The 17354-nt window shown below is 37.1% G+C and overlaps 2 protein-coding genes across 2 annotated transcripts; one reads left to right on the forward strand and one right to left on the reverse strand.

Moving 5' to 3' along the window:
* The first annotated feature begins 4549 nt into the window (after window positions 1–4549).
* On the forward strand, window positions 4550–5632 carry LOC140147253 (uncharacterized). The gene has a single exon (XM_072169033.1). The coding sequence runs from the start codon at window positions 4550–4552 to the stop codon at window positions 5630–5632; it is 1083 nt and encodes a 360-aa protein (XP_072025134.1).
* Window positions 5633–8211: 2579 nt separating this feature from the next.
* On the reverse strand, window positions 8212–16659 carry LOC140147254 (patched domain-containing protein 3-like). Its single transcript, XM_072169034.1, has 4 exons — window positions 15669–16659; window positions 9702–10110; window positions 9372–9504; window positions 8212–9324 (listed from the first exon to the last, which is right to left on the reverse strand). Exons 1-4 carry the CDS (start codon window positions 16657–16659, stop codon window positions 8212–8214), a joined length of 2646 nt encoding a protein of 881 aa, XP_072025135.1.
* Window positions 16660–17354: the final 695 nt, after the last annotated feature.

The following is a 17354-nucleotide window of genomic DNA, read 5'->3' on the forward strand; positions in this document are numbered from 1 at the left end:
CGTTGGTGTTTTCAGTTTAAAATGATAGCCTGTAGGCCTACGTGTAATGTATAATAATTACAGTAACACAATTGTCAAAAATGCCTCCTTTGGCCCCCATGAACCAGATCGTGTCAGAATTAAAGTTTAAATTTGACAATTGTCATGCCCGATTTTAATATTAATTCATGTTTCTTTTTCATATTTTATTTTTACTTCCGCTTTCTTGCATGTCATATACCATCTTTATTTCATCTTTCCCCTTTAATAATTCATAACCCAAGGAAATTTACTCTTAATGTAGGCATAGGCCTACTCCCAAATAGCACACGTTGGTTGGAATGAGGTTTTTTTTAGTCATATTATCGGTCGGCAACATTGAAAAATCAAAAACTTTTCGACTAAATATTCAATTGGACAATTTTAAACACCTAGGCCTAGGCCTATACATATGTTTTTTTTTAAGAAAAAGAAAATGAGAAAGATTAAAATCTTTCCCATTTTCTTTTTCTTTTCATGAAATTATAAGTCAACACTGTGAAAAGAACTGAACTGTAGTGTAGCCCAACGGCATTGTGGACTTTGGCCAAATTGGAAAGGTTTAAATTCGGAGGGTCGACATTTCTTGCATAATAAATAATGAATCAGGCCCATGGATCAAGGACTCAACCTACAAAGTAAAGAGGTCAAATCTGAGGATGGACGCATTGTTTAGGTTAGGCCTGCTTCATTTGAGACTGAAGGGGCGAACCGGGACCCCCCCCCCCCCCACACACACACCGATTTACGGTGAAGGATATACTGTACAATAAGGGACAATTTGCAGTTGATGTTATAAAAAAAAACAAGATAACTTAACATGCTTAACAAATAGTTTGGAGGCCATTATAGGCCTAAATGAAAATGAAAACGTGCCTATTCATACAGAAGGGTAGGCCTATTCGAGCCCCCGCACCAAATTTATTGAGGGGCTGAGCCCCAGCCCCAGTTCATAAGCCTATGTAATTTTGTTGACAGAATTGCACCACGAGAGTTTATTTTTAAAATTAACAGGTTTATTAATTTTGTTTAGTTCAAGCATATATTTTCTCCCGACATTATACATTGGGGCCAAAGTGTTTTGTTTATAGGGCTATATAGAAGGAAATGGCTTCTAAATTTACGGCCTTTCGTGATCATGCAGTAGGCCTACATCATGCTACAAAGAGCGTTTCAAAACGTCACACGAAAAATGCTTTAAAACAATTAATTCATATTTATTAAAGTTTGTAAAAAGGTTATAATTGTAAAACATCTATAGGCCTAGGAAAAAAATAATAAAAATAAAAATAAGACAAGCGTTCAAAACTTTTATGAAAACCAAAAGCTTTGATCTTAATCATGTATCACGCATGGTAATAATTATGGGAAAAGTTATCCAAACAAAGGCACGAATTTGTGATTTAGAGATTAAATTTCCTGTTTGAAATTGTCTTGCATCAAAAGCATTTGCTATTAGTAGGTATATCACCCCAAAAATAAGCGCAGCAGAAACATGTTATTTGACGCTTTTAATTGAATCATCGTTATGAATGCTTCAAAAAACAAAAAACAGAATTGAAATCGGATAATGCAAAGTGATGTAACGTCAACTTGAAGATACCCGGAAATCGGGTGAAAACCTGCCACAAATTGCTATAAATGGCAAAATGGTAATTTTTGGGATCTGTAATGCTTATTCGGACACTTACTTGAAAAGGTAGCATTGATTTAAGTATCACAGATTAATTGCATATCTTTCCGGACTTCGTTAAAGAAAACAAGATTAAAAAATCTCTCCTCGAATAAATGTAATAAATCCACCAAATATACAATTTTAGCCATTTTGACCAATCTGCAGACAAATAAAAGCTTAAAAAATGACTAAGTCCAGCTAATTAATATGCAAAAATAATGCCAACAGAGAACCGTACATGATATGAGGATGCGGTTTTTTTTTGCACACATAAGTACCCAAAGTTCTTTCATTTGGTAACAAAAAAATACACAAAAAGTCATTAATTATGCAAATTAGCTAATTACATCTAATTATATATTTATGCCATTCTTATGTTAATTAGGCATATGTAATTTTTACTTTTTTCATTGTTTTATTTATGTTTTATTCATACAGCATGATTTTGTCAAATATGAACCTGCTGTGATGTTGAATAAAGAAACTGCAGTTAATTGCCTAAGTGCACCGAGTTTTCAATTGGTATAGGGAAGTGTTTCACTCATTGTCCAAGGAAAAAAAATACATGATAACAAACACTGGTATTTCAGACCAGTGGTACTAGGTCCTCTATTTCGAGAGACCTATATTTATTGATTTATGGACGATCTAAAAAAATTCATAAAACAGGTCTTAACTCTTAAACTAGGCAGTGTTTAATTTCGGCGGAGTTGATAGTGATTTAGGAAATGTTTCACCTACCATATATTGAAAAGACAAATTATTGTGATCAATGAAACATAACGAGGAAATCGTTTTTTTGACATGTATGTTTTCAAAAATTGGCCAACTTTGATCCGCGCGCTTTTTGATTCACTGTTATGTATGCGTGCACAGTATGACAGAATTATTGTGCAGCCACTGTGACATACCTACTATTAGGCCTACCCAAACTCGAAAATTGACATTTTGACATCGGGTTTATAGGCCTAGATGGTCGATCAGAGACATCAACATTTTTGATATCGAGTTTTAACCGTAGATGGTTGAATAGGAATAGAGTACATTTTAAATTCGAAAACGTTTTAATCGTATTAAAAAAATGCTTTACGCTGTTCATGCTGTTAAAATATGTATTGAATATTTCGTTATTATAAATATTGAGAATTAGGCCTACTTTACTTAAAACAAACAAGGTTTAAAAATTGGTTTTTTTTAAGGATATATGCATGAGGGTCTAAGTAGGCCTATATCCCCAATCATATTTTTTAAGTCAAGTCTATTATAGGCCTACTTACAACAAAGATTAAAGACCTGAAAGTATTTTCTTTTCTTGTAAACGAGAGCCTAAAGTATTTTCCCAAGCGCCTCGGAAAGTTCGGAAAAGTTTGAAAATAAGGGTTTAATTGATGCCCATTATTTTGTGTGGGAATAGGCCTAACACTCTAAATATTCACACTTTAAAAAGGAGGCAGAAATGAAAAAAAAATCGTCGGAGGGTTGAATCAACAGCTGATCATCATCAACGTAAATAAACAAAACTGGTTGAGTAATCGATAGCAACACTCGTTTCCGTTTCCTTGGTCGATGGTTCGTTCATCGTCGACGCGTCATGGATGTCGACTTTTACCCATGATGCTCTGCGCGAAGTAGATCAGCCAGGCGTTATCGTAGGTGGCGCGCTGTATTTGGAATCGCGAGAATTGGAGCAACTTTAAATTTGACCTGACTTTTGACCTTGGATGACCTGTGCAATTTATACTTAGTTGACCTTTGAGGCTTCATACTCCCCAAGTGCTAGGGATTGTTATCCTCGAGTTACAGCCCAATTAGAGCAACTTTAAATTTGACCTGACCTTTGACCTCGGATGACCTGTGGAGTTTTATACTCCCCAAGTGTCAGGGATCATTTTGCCCGAGTTACAGCCCGATTGGATCAACTATACATTTGACCTGACCTTTGACCTCAGATGACCTTTGCGGTTTCATACTACCCAAGTGCCAGGGATAAAGCTTGGGCCAGTGATTACCCCTAATATCCGTTCTATGACCTTTGACCCCTATCTGTGTACAACTTATATCAAGCTTGGGTCAGCGGTTCTTATGACCACATTTGGTCGAAATTGGGTCAAGCGCCTTGCACTAGTAGCATTTTAAAGATTTTCACATAATGACCTCTAATGAACCCTACATGACCTTTCACCCCTAACTGTGTACAGCTTAGAAGGAGCTTGGGTCAGTGCTTCTTGTGGCCAAGTTTGGTCGAGATTGATGCAAGCGTCTGGCACTAGTAGCATTTTAAAAGATGGTTTGACGAAAGAATCGGCAGATGAAGAATCAGATTCGCCTGCTCAACAATATATCAGTGTGGCATTTCATGCCACCTGATATAATTCACGTGCAATGACAACAATATAGTCGTTGTCACGGTGAACCACCTAAACTAAACATCTGGAGACAAGATGATTGCGACCGTACCGTTTGAAGAGTCAACAAGGATTGATGTCTTATCAAAGCACGGGCAATACATTGCTGCACAGCGTGCAATTGGTGCACGGATAATACGGCGTTCACTCGATGAACGGGTAATGATCATTGCTGCTTATTACGGGTGAACGACCGTAGCGTAATAAATACGGGAAAAAGATGTGTGTTAAAAAGTACAAACAACATGAAGACCTATTATGGTTGGCATTGTGTACAGGCCTCCGGACTGTGACCAATTGTTTTGAGCTTCTTGATAGTGCTTTCCAAGAAATTCACTCTTCTAACAACAGAAAAAATCATGCTGAGCTGATTTGCCTTGGTGATTTTAATTGTAACTCGCACGCCAAAACATCTGCTGAGAAGTCTAAGTGGTCCAGGCTCCAGAACACAATGTTGAATCATAATATGAACCTAATCACTAAAGATCCTACAAGAATAACAAATCACAGTCAAACATATATTGACCACATCTGGACAAGTACACCAGAAATGTACCATCAAAATGGTGTTGTCCCATGTTTTCTCAGTGACCATTCTATAATTTATGCTGCCAGGAAAGCTGGTAGAGTCAAACGTGATGCTCGTTATATTGAGGCTAGATCATTCAGGCGTTTTGATGAGACCGAGTTTCTGAATGACCTCATTGATGTTCCTTGGCAAGCTGTTAGTTGCGCAAGCTGTCCTGACTTAGCTTTGGATATTTTTCTTGGTCTACTTCGCCCTGTTTGTGACACACATGCTCCCATCAAAAGAATTAAGATCAATCAAAATCAACCCAATTGGATTACCAATGAGTATTTGGAATTTCGTAGAAAATGCCTGTCTGCTCGCACTAAAGCAGAGAAATCTAAACATCCTGATGACTGGAAGCAGGCACGGTTTTTGCGTAATAAACTCAATAATATGGCTGATATCTTAAAGAGAAACTATTTTTGTAATACAATATCCAGCAACCAGAATAATCCTCGTAAGCTGTGGAAAACCATCAAAACACTGCTTCCTGGGAACACAGAGTCAACTATCTCCTCTATGCTTGACGGAGACAACACTGTCAGTGATAAAATGGAAATTGCCAGTGTCATGAATAAGTTCTTTTCTACCATTGGGCAGAAATTGGATGATAATTTTGGTATCAACACAAATGTTTTACCTTTACCAACCAGGGCAAATAATTGTGTAACTAGTTTTAATTTTAATATTATTACGGAAGAAAGTATTTCAAAGATTCTTAGATCACTTCCCACTGAAAAGGCCACTGGCCTTGATGGTGTCAATACTAAATTTCTGAAAGCTGGTGCTAGTGCTCTTGTTACACCTCTTGCTCATATTTTTAATCTCAGCCTTCAGACAGGTGTTGTTCCTGCAGTTTGGAAACAAAGTAGAGTGAGTCCTATCTATAAAGATGGGCCCCGTAATGTCTCCAGCAACTATAGGCCCATCTCTGTGATTCCGGTGATCATGAAGATCTTTTAAAGACTTGTCTATGATCAATTTTATGCTTTTTTGTCACAAAATAACATTTTATGTCCTGAACAGGGTGGTTTCAGACCCAAACACTCAACACTCACCACTCTTGTTGATGTAACAGATTACATTAAATCACATTGATCGTGGTAGTTATGTGGGGGCCATCTTTTTAGACCTGAAAAAGGCCTTCGACACGGTCAATCACCCTATCTTGCTCTCGAGACTTCAGAGTGTTGGTGTTTGTGGACTGGAACTACGTTGGTTCTCCTCATACTTGGGTGAAAGAAAACAGGCTACCAAAGTGGGTAATTCACTTTCTGAACTCGCACCTGTGACATTTGGGGTACCACAGGGGTCAATCTTTGGGCCTCTTTTATTTACAATATATATCAACAATCTCCCTACAGTTGTCAAGAATTGCAAAATAAACCTTTATGCAGATGATACTGCCATTTTCTTTGCCAGTAGAAACATTGATGAAGTAAATAATGTATTGACTTCTGGTATGCAAAGTGTTGCTAAATGGCTTCACCAACATAGGCTCACATTGAATGTTAATAAAACCAAAACTATGCTGTTTAGATCTGCTCGTAAACTTGCATCCTCTGGTCCTCTTACTGTTCATATCAAAGATCAGCCCCTTGAGTGTGTCCCACATTTTAAGTATCTTGTTTTTGACCAGCGGTTAACTTGGGAACACCAAATTGATAAAATCTGCATGTCACTTTATAAATATATTGGTCTTTTTTACCGTATCAGAAAGTTTTTAGCTGTTGACACCCTGAAATTGTTGTATACATCTGTTGTTTTACCTAAAGTTGATTATTGTGATATAATTTGGTCAAATGCAGGCTTAAAATTTACCTTTTCAATGATTCTACCTGTTCAGTAATTCCTCCTGTTTTAGTTAACGCTCCCATTTACTCACCTAGCGGGGACCCGCGCGTAGCGCGGGTGTCCCGCTAGTTTTACTAACAAGGCATAAGATTCGATTATGACTGCCAGAGACTTCCTTTAATCATGCTAAGATTTTGAACCCAGGTTTAGGCCTATATAAATTTAAAAGTCATAAAAATAATGTTCATGAATGTGTTCAGAATGCCAATATTTTGTAAAATAAAACAAATCAGGTCTATTTGAATTAATATAGTTTATTAATAGTTCGCCTTAATATAGTTTATATTTCAATGATTTAAAAGATCTATCTGAAAACCTTCATATTGCTGCTTCCTGAATCCCAAAACAACTTCCTTCGCATAACCGGAAGAATTCACTGTCATGTTAATTTAAAGTGAAATAATTAAAATAGTGAGTAATTGATTTTATTAAATACTTTGAACATAAAACCACACCTGACTAATTAACTTAATTAAGCCGTTGTAATTAATTAATACATTTATTTCATTGTATTTGTTATTATTTCATTAGACTAATAATAAGACCGAAACCAGTTCATGATGGATTTTAGCAAAAAATATAGAAAAAAAGACAAATGTGATTGAGCAAAATGTAAAAGCACCACCTTTTTTGGGTGCCTAGTATCCACCTCCTACATGCATCATATACATATGTGACTGGACACCACGAATCAGCCGGTCCGGTCAATTTTGTTTTATTTCGTGTTTAGAAAATATATATCATAAGCTTTATAATGGTATATCATTTGACTTCAAACGATATCCAGAAGTGGGGTTATGGTTTGTTGAACTTTGTTCCTTCAACAAAATTGTAGCTTCTTTCGGTTCTACATATGTCTCTTTTTTCCAAATTTCTGGTAATAAATATCAAACAGTCATAATCAGTGGCGGTTATTTCAAATCATACCCAAGTCAATGAGGTCCAGAAATGTCCACTCAATAATGTTAATTGTTGGTTATACATACAATGCTTTGTTATCTACCACTTGAACAGGATTTAGCCAAAGCAAACAAAGACAAAAACTATTCTATAGAAATAGGTAGAAGCTTATTATCCTTTTCAGCAATAGGATTATTGATTGGTTAAAACAGTGTTTGATGAGATACTTGTCGCACCTTATTTAAGATACCTGTGAATACGACCTTCACGTACATTTTACACTGTACTCAGAATGCCAGTTGCCGAGTTTACGGCTCATTCGTAGTGTCCACTCACATATGTGGAAGTCTCATTTTTTAATCAAATTTTAGATTATACTTATTTGAAATGGATTCATGAACACTCCTGATAATCTATATTGTAAAATCTAAATTTTTGCTGGAAGTCTTTCCAGTGGCGTAGGTTTCTTTGGGAGGATTGGGGGTTGAAAAACGTTTCTTGAAGTACAGTGAACCCAGTACCTTTTGGTGACAATTATATCGCAAATTTCAAAAAATCAAAAATTAGATGACATCATCAGAACATTCTTTATATTTAGAATACAATTCGATATGTATGATGTGCTCTCAGGGCCCACAAAAATACTGTGCAACGTTCATACCAGAGCCCTTAAGTCAGATTCAATTCGAGTGACATGGAACCATATGCACTTTATATTTAATGTTTAAGCTATAGAAATTTGAAAACAAAAACCATTTAGGAATTATTGCACGTACATATTGTATGTTTTATGACGAATATGGATACAGTGACTTATGGGTAATATGATTAGGGTTATAAACAATTTTAGCAATACTAGTTGAATATTTAGGTCTATTCACATCATCATTTGATGAGATGTTGGTATTGCCAGACACTTTATCTTGCCTTCGAGCATCAGACAGTTTAGACACATTTAACGATCCACTCTGTTGTAGGGCAATGCCCGAAGTGATCTTGAATGATGCATTGTCATTCGAAGGTCGCTCTACATCAATATATTCGATATCATTGTCTGTTTTATATCCAGAGTTCAAAGTTCCATTTGAGGTTGGCTCTGTTCTCTTAAACTCGGATGGGTGGAACTTTGGAACAAGAACCATGAGAAAAACTGGCAAGAAAACGAGTCCGTGAAAGGTACCGATGATGATCACCAGAAACATCGTCCAGAAGAAAGTACGAAATATATAGGAAGGACTTAAAGCGAATAAGAATATGGCCAAGAAGGTAGAAATAGCGCCTTGAAGTGTAGGTGTTCCTAAGGAATACAGCGCATGAATAGATCGTTTCCGACGATGTTGGTAAGGAGATGCTGTGTATGCGTAACTAATATGTGCAGAGTAGTCGACGCTGAAACCCATCGATATAAAGAGAGTAACCATTGAGATGGAATCTAGCGGGATAGACAGGTGAGACATGTAACCGATGACGCCAATGAGGATGGAGACAACGGACAACGTCACGGTTATTGCACAGATGGGATGAGGGATGAGAATGAGTGCAATGAGAAACATTGATGCCACACCAATGCTCATTGTCAATATCGTGTTGCTACGTATTGCTATATATTGTTCATAGATCCATGGAGCAGCGCGATTATAGGCAATGAGGTTTAATTCAGATCTGGCAACGACACGTCGGATGTACAAGAACATGTCACGTTCTCTATCAGTTGAGTCAATATCTTTTCCAAGAACGTAAAATCGAGAACTGATTATTGATTGATTGTTCGAATCGAAGATGATGTCTGGCACAAATTGTTTATACACAGGTAACGCAAGAAATTGTTCCCGGAGAACATTCAAAATACCTCTCTGGAAGGTACTTCTATCTGCTGAATGTCCAATAAATCCAAATAATGCCTCAGCCAAGAGATTGAAAAAATTGAGCTGTGGAAATATTCACTAGCTTCGAGTTCTGCCATAATATTTTCTAAGCCATTTTGCACATCTGAATTCCAGTACTCAAGTTCTGACATTGCTATCACAGACATGTCAGGACCGTAATTTCTGAAGTACCTTTTCTCTTCCTTGTAATACATTCTTAGATAAGAATCATCAGAAGCGATATTTTGATTCACTTCCCCGCCTTCTTCTAAATATACGCAACCCCATATCGATAATCCAAGGTAGGCCAAAAAAAGGAGAACAATAATTGCAGCGCTGAAAGGATGTGTGACGAATGGTCCGTAAAATTTCTTAAAGAATATCATCAAAGCAGAATCTGAAGATTCATCTACATTATGTTGATGGTTATCTTTGCTTGGTGATATTTTTGAAGACCCTCCAGCACAAAATAGGGAATATGCCTTTGATGGTGCATCTTGTTTAGGAGAACCTTACGAAGAGTCAGGGCGTGGCGATTCTGTTCTTCTCTGTATCCGGTCATCGCCATACAAGCTGCAAAGAACGTTATCATATAAAGATAACAAAACAGGACAGCAACGCAAGCATAGATACAAAACAAACGAATTGAATAGAAATTAGTGATGCAACCTATCCCGAATGCTAAGGCGTCAGTTACGCTGGTAATGGTGATAGATAAGGCGGATTCCTCCATGGCTTGGCTCATTCTATCCGGCACTGATTTATGGACGCTTGTCTGTCGCCATGCAGATATCATGATGAACATGTCATCTACACCAATACCTGTTGAAATTGAAAAACAAAAAGAAGCGTATTATTGCACACTTCTGTTAAGTCGTTATTGCTATTATGGGAAGGCAGAGGGAGAGATACCGGATCTGGAGTCCAAAGAGGAGAAGGAATAATAAACGGGAAAAGGAATGGCTAAATAAACAACATGAAACCAGAATAATCCATAGATCCATAATACATGGGTCAAAAATGGAAAATTCTTGGATTACCGTCTGTAAAATGCATAGTCAACCTATCCGTCTTGTCACAAGGATTTTAAAGAATGTTAAGTTTCTTACTATCTACGACTTAATATGGATACGGTGATACACAAGAGGTGAAATGTCAAAGGTCCTACGACTCGGAGCGTCCCGGTTTTCGGGTGGGAGCGGTTCTCGTTCTGAACATGAAATCATTGTGAGATAGGCCTATAATGATAATGAAGTATTGCCAAAAGGAGCTATGAAATATATTATATAACAATAAGCCAAATCGGTATTGAAATTCGCAATGCATTGTGGGACAGTTTTTGAAATTTTGGGACACTTTGCCCTCTGACCTATCGGAAATTCATATTTTTTGTGCGTACAAAATATTATTTAAAATGTTTAACTAGAATAGATATTGTTTACTTTCCTTTCTTGTCTTTCTCTCTTTTAGCGCTTTGCCTACTTTTGTAAAACATTACTCGTCGAGTGGTCGATAGACGTCCCAATAAATCGGACTTAGTCACCGGTCAGTTCTACAGCATAGATATCCATGGCTAACGATGGTTAACTATGGAAACATGTTAAAGGACATCAAGAAAATTTTCGAAGTTATTTATTTTGAGCTAGGTTTTGTCTGTGACTGCTAATGTGAGGCCGTCGTAGGTCGTACGGGGCTCAAACTCGGCGGGTGGGTGTAGTTCTGTCCTGGCAAGAAGAAGTTTATGTTCGTTAAGTCATCCGACCCCGGGGCCCCCTCCAAGGGGTCATTTGAGGTCAAATGACTAAAACTGTCATATGGGCATGAAACTAGGTCCTACGGAGCGAACTCAAACTCGGTGGGTGGGTGTAGTTCTGTCCTGGCAAGAAGATGTTCATGTTCGTTAAGTCATCCGACCCCGGGGCCCCCTCCCAGGGGTCATTTGAGGTCAAATGACTAAAAACTGTCATATGGGCATGAAACTAGGTCGTACGAGGCTCAAACTCGGTGGGTGGGTGTAGTTCTGTCCTGGCAAGAAGAAGTTTATGTTCGTTAAGTCATCCGACCCCGGGGCCCACTCCCAGGGGTCATTTGAGGTAAAATGACTAAAAACTGTCATATGGGCATGAAACTTGGTAGGTACAGTCAACATTTAAAACAACATTTTTGAAGGTCATTTTGGGGTCATCCAAGGTCACCACGGGTCATCTGAGGTCAAATTAGTAAAAACTCATATATGGACATGAAACTTGGTGGGTACAGTCAACATTTAGAGTTATAAGTTTAGGTCATTTTGGGGTCATCCAAGGTCACCCAGGGGTCATCTGAGGTCAAATTACTAAAACTGTCGTATGGGCATGAAACTTGGTGGGTACAGTCAACATTTAGAGCCAAATTTTGGAAGGTCATTTTGGGGTCGCCAGGGGTCATGTGAGGTCAAATTAGTAAAAACTGTCGTATGGGCATGTCACCATCAGCCTGGTAATCGCGCCCAGCCGAGAACCGCCAAATATGGTAACCGCCTAGTCTATTTTAAAACTGATGCATCAATGACTATGTTCATCATGTCATTATTGTAGGCCTATCATTCTCACATACATTAGGAAATGAATTTGGAGAATAGAGGCCTTGCATGTGACATATCATCCCGTAAATATGGCGGACTACTCAAATGCATTCAACAAAAGCATGATTGCAATCAAATAGGTTGATGACAACATTTGATTGAATGGACTGCACTCCGCCATAACTACGGTGAAGGACACCGGCTCAAATCCTTTGTTTGGAGCCAATCGATAATTTCATGCAGGGCCTCTATACTTTCTGTTAATAAAATACTATGCTGACCTCACACTCCAGTAATTTCAGATCATTGAGCTCAGTAATACATCAAAGAATGTCTTCCAATTCATGAAAACAAATAGATAATCTGAATATCGGATTAAAAGCTTGAGGCATTTCAATTGCAAGGCTCATTACTTATACACCAACAACAACATAGGCCTACAAGTGTATAAATGTAGCATGTGCACACATTATCATGTTGTGGATGGTGAATCAAGCTGCAGTCCCTACACATTCCCAAATGAATGCAGTGACCACTCATTCATGATGGACGTACTGATCATTATGTATGATTTAAACTCATAGGTGTTGTGCGTTAAGTTTGGCAATTTGGGAGGGGTGGGTTCAAAATGACCCCATAGGATTATACGGGGGTAAAAATTTCAAATTGCTCAAATACCCCTTTCAAATATATCAAATTATTTAAATAAATAAATAAATAAATAAATAAATAAATAAATAAATAAATAAATGAAAAAAATTGAACAAATTGTAGCGTAGCATTAAAATCATAATAACCATTGCTGACGGGCGGATTCGAACCAACGATATTGACATTACCAGTCTGATGCTCTAACACTGAGCTATGCCATCATCTAGTAATGAGGGTCGAGTTTTTAGCGTATACAGTGTTTGTCTGTGAAAATGCCGCCTCGTGAAATAAATAAATATAAAATCTCAATTTTTAATTTAAATTTATTTGATAATTTTCTAACCTATGTTTTCTTTAGAGCAGGGACAAATATTTCCCCTTTTATCCAATTTGGCCGCTAAATAAGAATCTACTTCTTTTATTCCTGATTTAAGGTTAGCCGAGAGTTTTTCATGCGCTTGATTTCAGAGGGGCGTAAGTTCATAACAGAAACAGCCATGCAGAAAATGAACAAGCGTACCGGGACGTAGGCCTACTTACAATAGAATATCGATCCACGGTCAAGACATGAAAAGGCTATGAAACTTGGCTTAGCTCGTGCCCGGAGCTCGGATGCCGGGGGGGTGGCACAAGCCGTTTTCGGCAATTTTCACAAGGATTTTATAAATTTTAAAATTGATTGGGGCACTTCGTCAAGCTACGCCCTGGAAAATGTGTTGATTTTGAATTTATAGCCTTGATATCTTTGATGAAATCAATGCTGCTATTCCCTGATTACAATGTAAGGGTAGGCAACAACAACAATATCAAAAAGCAATTATTTGTAAATCGAATTTGGGATGAAAATCAACAAGACAGACTTAGCAGGCCTACAAATTTCTGAATTATATAAAGTGAAAAACAATCAATCACGATTCACTGCACTCAGCGAATCAATCAAATAAAACTAAAAAGAACGGACTGAGCAAGAAAGAATAAAGAAATAGAGAAAAGAGAAAGAAAGAGAGAGAAAGAAAATGAACGAAAAGAAAGAAAAGAAAGAATTTAAAAAAGAAAGAAAGAAAGAAATGAAAAAAAAAAAAAGAAATGAAAAAAGAAAGGGAGAAAGAAAAGAGGAAAGAAAGGAAGTAAAAATGAGAAAAGAGAAAAAAAAAAAAGAAAATTCAGCCACACGGAGACTCGAACCCACAAAAATAGTTCATATTAGATTCCCAGTCCAAAGCTCTATCCACTCGGCCATAGATCAGCTTACGCAATTGACTGTTCTCAAAGCGGACGATATTTCTATAATTGGATGCAATTACATGATTACAATCGCGTCCGCATTATGGCTCTTAGAATAAATACGCATGTCGGCGCTGAAATTTTGAACGAACTGATGGAGGAAAACCTCGTTTTTTGCAAAACTAGCTTCAATTTGGAGTGAAAATCAAATGGAATAGCAATTGGCAGAATGTTGAGAAATAATGTAGGTATTCAGATGTCTAAATTAACGTCTCGCAATGAAGATATCGATAATTTCACAAACCAGCTTTTTCTCAAGCAAATTCTCCAAAATTTTCCCCCAAAACGGGCTTTTAAAATTTAATCGGTACTGTATTTGGTTCTTCCCCATGGCAACATTATTTCTTTGATCGATTTGTAATACAATACGAAAAAGAAGAAAACAATCGCTCGGTGTGGATTTATACGGAGCGCACATTTGAAAAAAACCTCATGGAACGTGTTTTTGATCTTGTGAACATGGTGGGTAAAAATGCTTTAAACGAAGGATTTTCAAATTTATTCTAATAATTTGTATATAACACACACAAAAATGTTAAGCTACATCCAATGCACCAACATTTCACTCGCTGCGATATTTGATTACTGAAAACTCTGTTTTAGAGAACAACTTTATACGTCTTTTATACGTTTTTTATACGTCTCTTTGTGTAACCTTAATACCGCGATTTGTTCCATTAAGCAATATCAAAGATTAATGTCAAGCATCTCACAACAGATATTTAGTTGGGTTAGTGGTTTTGCACAGTGCTTTTTAACCGGGTGGTACCGAGATCGATTCCCACCTCTGCCTGCAATTTTTTTTCAAGACTGGGAAATAATAACCTGACATTCGCCGCTGACATTCGTACAGGATTTAGCCACACTTGAACAGGATTTAGCCAAACAAAGACTTAAGCTTTTTAATAATACTATACATAAGTATAAGCTTATTATCCTCTTCAACAATAGGATTAAAGATTGGTGCTTGACTGGAATTACGTGCTAGTGTCATTGGTTATTGTTAAAAGGCAATAAGGTGTGTATTTCCTCTGAATAGGAAAGACTCTCTACATCGAACCATGGATGTTGGTGGTTCGAATTAAGCCCGATCCTGACTCCACTTCGCAGCGGTATGCGATGCTGCGATGCTTTTCAAACATCTCAGCATCGCGCGATGAAATTAAAATGTACAGGTGGAGTCAGTATCGGGCTTTAGGAGAATGTATCCTCCAAACCCAATTCGAAATGATGCGCTTGAGAATTCAACAATATAAATAACGGTAGCTCTATTATAATACACATTAATGTTTTAAGCAGATAAAATTCCAAAATATAATACGTTTTCTGCCTTTGCTTGTCACGTGGTAGGCCAATGTTGAAGTTGCGATTATATTTTTAAATAAGTTTCAGATGAATAACAACAAGACAAGTGGTCGAGTGGTCTAAGGCGCTAGGCTCATAGAGTACTAAGCGTTGCGCCGTGAGTTCGAACCCCGCCTCTGCCAAACTTTAAAAGAACTAAATTAAAATTTGACTTTTTTTAATTTCATATTTGGGAAATGTGACTGGGAGAATTTATGTATGGTGTGGAGTGGTGTGATAGGGCATGTACTTTAACTGGCCGGCGCGGTCCGGTGACTAAGTCTTTATTGGGCGTTTTATCGGCAGTCAACGAGTAATGAGGCGCTTTATAAATCACATTGTTTATGTTTTATGTTTATATAGTTATTTCATAAATTAATTATCTAAATTATTGTTAATGATAGTATTATTACAATAATAAACAAATGAATAGTAATTACAGCAATTGTCCCGATAAACTGTTCTCAAAAACCGGAAGTTACAATGCCGATTGGGCTTATTTGAGCGAATAGGCTACATAACATTACTTAGTACTTACCTATTATTAGAAATGGCATTGCCCCAGCTGTGTTGGTGTAGGGAATACCGATGAAAGCAAATAATCCCAATGTAGAACCCAAGGCCAGTCCAGCCGTCAACAAACCTAATGTAGCTAATATAGGTTTGGTACGAATCCAATCCAGCATTGCGGTAGATAGCACGCAAAATGTAAAGACTATAACCCCTTCAATGGCAACTAGGTCCAGAGTGATAGCTGAAGACGCGTCTAGTTCTTCAGTAAACGATATTGATGCAAGCCGGTAAACATGGAGCTTATCAGAAATAAAATGTTTCATTTGATAGAGAAATTCTCCTTCCCACTTCAACCCAATGCCTTCTTCTTCTTCAGTGTCAGAACGTAAATTATAAGTCAAAACTAACGCTTCTGCTTTCTCGATCACATCTGTATCATTAGAAAGCGTTACACCTCCAATGAAAGCACCCGTTAAGAATATCTCTCCGTTTGATTTCGTGGCCAGAGGATACGTAAGTGAAGCATTTTCAAAAATTCTTGTATCAAAAAGGTTCACAAAGTCATTCTCATGACATTTTCCATTCCACATTAAACATACATCTTCATATCTGTAATAGCCACCATCCAACTGAATTGTAACATTCATTACTGTTGTGTGCAATCTGGAAACTTCTTCCATATTTGGTGTTGTCAAAATATTATCGTCGGTTTTGGGTGTTACAATTAGAGAAACCCAACGTCCAATTCTGAGTTGATGTCTGGGTAACATATTCTCGTCGACTACTTTAGAGTATAAGTCTTCCAGAATGACGCGATTTCGGCGGGATTGGCTACCTTCTGGACCATACAAAACTTCTGGATCTTTAACTGTTGTGAAAGCTGTAAATATTCCAATCGCCAAAATCACAGTAAGTAAAAGTGGAACAATGAAGAATGGTGCAGGGTGTTTGCCAACAGCTTTTCCATGACTCAAAAATAGCACACGAAGATATTTTTCAATGCAGTCGAATTTCATCTTGATTCCAGAATGCTGCTATTTGTAATCCGTGTCCTATCTGTACCGAGAACATAGTGAACAAAATCGAGTTTACTACTATTACTAACATTACGATTAAGAAAGTTAAGTTTTTAATATGTTGGCATGAAGTAGGCATAGAAAAAAGCAAAAAAGTTTTGTTTAGCTTCTTACCGTTGGAAATACATCTGTTACAAAAAAAACCTGGCCGTTGGCAGCAAAGTTGTCAGGATTATCTGTTTTCACAAAATTGTCCTGTTTTCCAGAATTTGTTATGTTTATTAGCCTATTAAAAAGATCAGGAATATTCAAAAATCAGATCTAAACTAAAAGTTTTCACAATAATATTCCAAGAAAAAACTCACCTATGTTCCATACAGTTTCGGTAATCTTATATATTGCCTATTTGTAAACAATGGTGAATGCCATGCCAGTTAATCCTTTGTTGGATCGATTGACGTCAAAATATGGTATATCGTTATGTAAATTGTTAAATGCTTGTATAATACCTATATGCCTATATATTTATCCTAGGGGTGTAATATTTGCCAGTTGTTTTTAATTTTGCTATACCTTACCATTCATTATTTTCTTTCTCTGATGTGTACTTGTTGGTTTTGCTACTAGTGACTGTGAGTCTGAATGAATGAAGAATGTGGGAATAAATGAATAATACATTAAGAATTAATAAGATA

Source organism: Amphiura filiformis, chromosome 3 (genome assembly GCF_039555335.1).
Source record: "Amphiura filiformis chromosome 3, Afil_fr2py, whole genome shotgun sequence".
In the NCBI taxonomy this organism is placed as follows: domain Eukaryota; kingdom Metazoa; phylum Echinodermata; class Ophiuroidea; order Amphilepidida; family Amphiuridae; genus Amphiura; species Amphiura filiformis.

Bases quoted from the DNA above. Each gene is read 5' to 3' on its own strand.
- LOC140147254 (XM_072169034.1), bottom strand. From the start codon at position 16,659: ATGAAATTCGACTGCATTGAAAAATATCTTCGTGTGCTATTTTTGAGT. The intron at 10,111-15,668 runs GTAAGTACTAAG...CAATTTCAACAG, and splicing joins AATGCCATTTCTAATAATAG to GTATTGGTGTAGATGACATG. The intron at 9,325-9,371 runs GCTAGTGAATAT...CTCTTGGCTGAG, and splicing joins ATATTATGGCAGAACTCGAA to GCATTATTTGGATTTATTGG.
- LOC140147253 (XM_072169033.1), top strand. From the start codon at position 4,550: ATGTTGAATCATAATATGAACCTAATCACTAAAGATCCTACAAGAATA.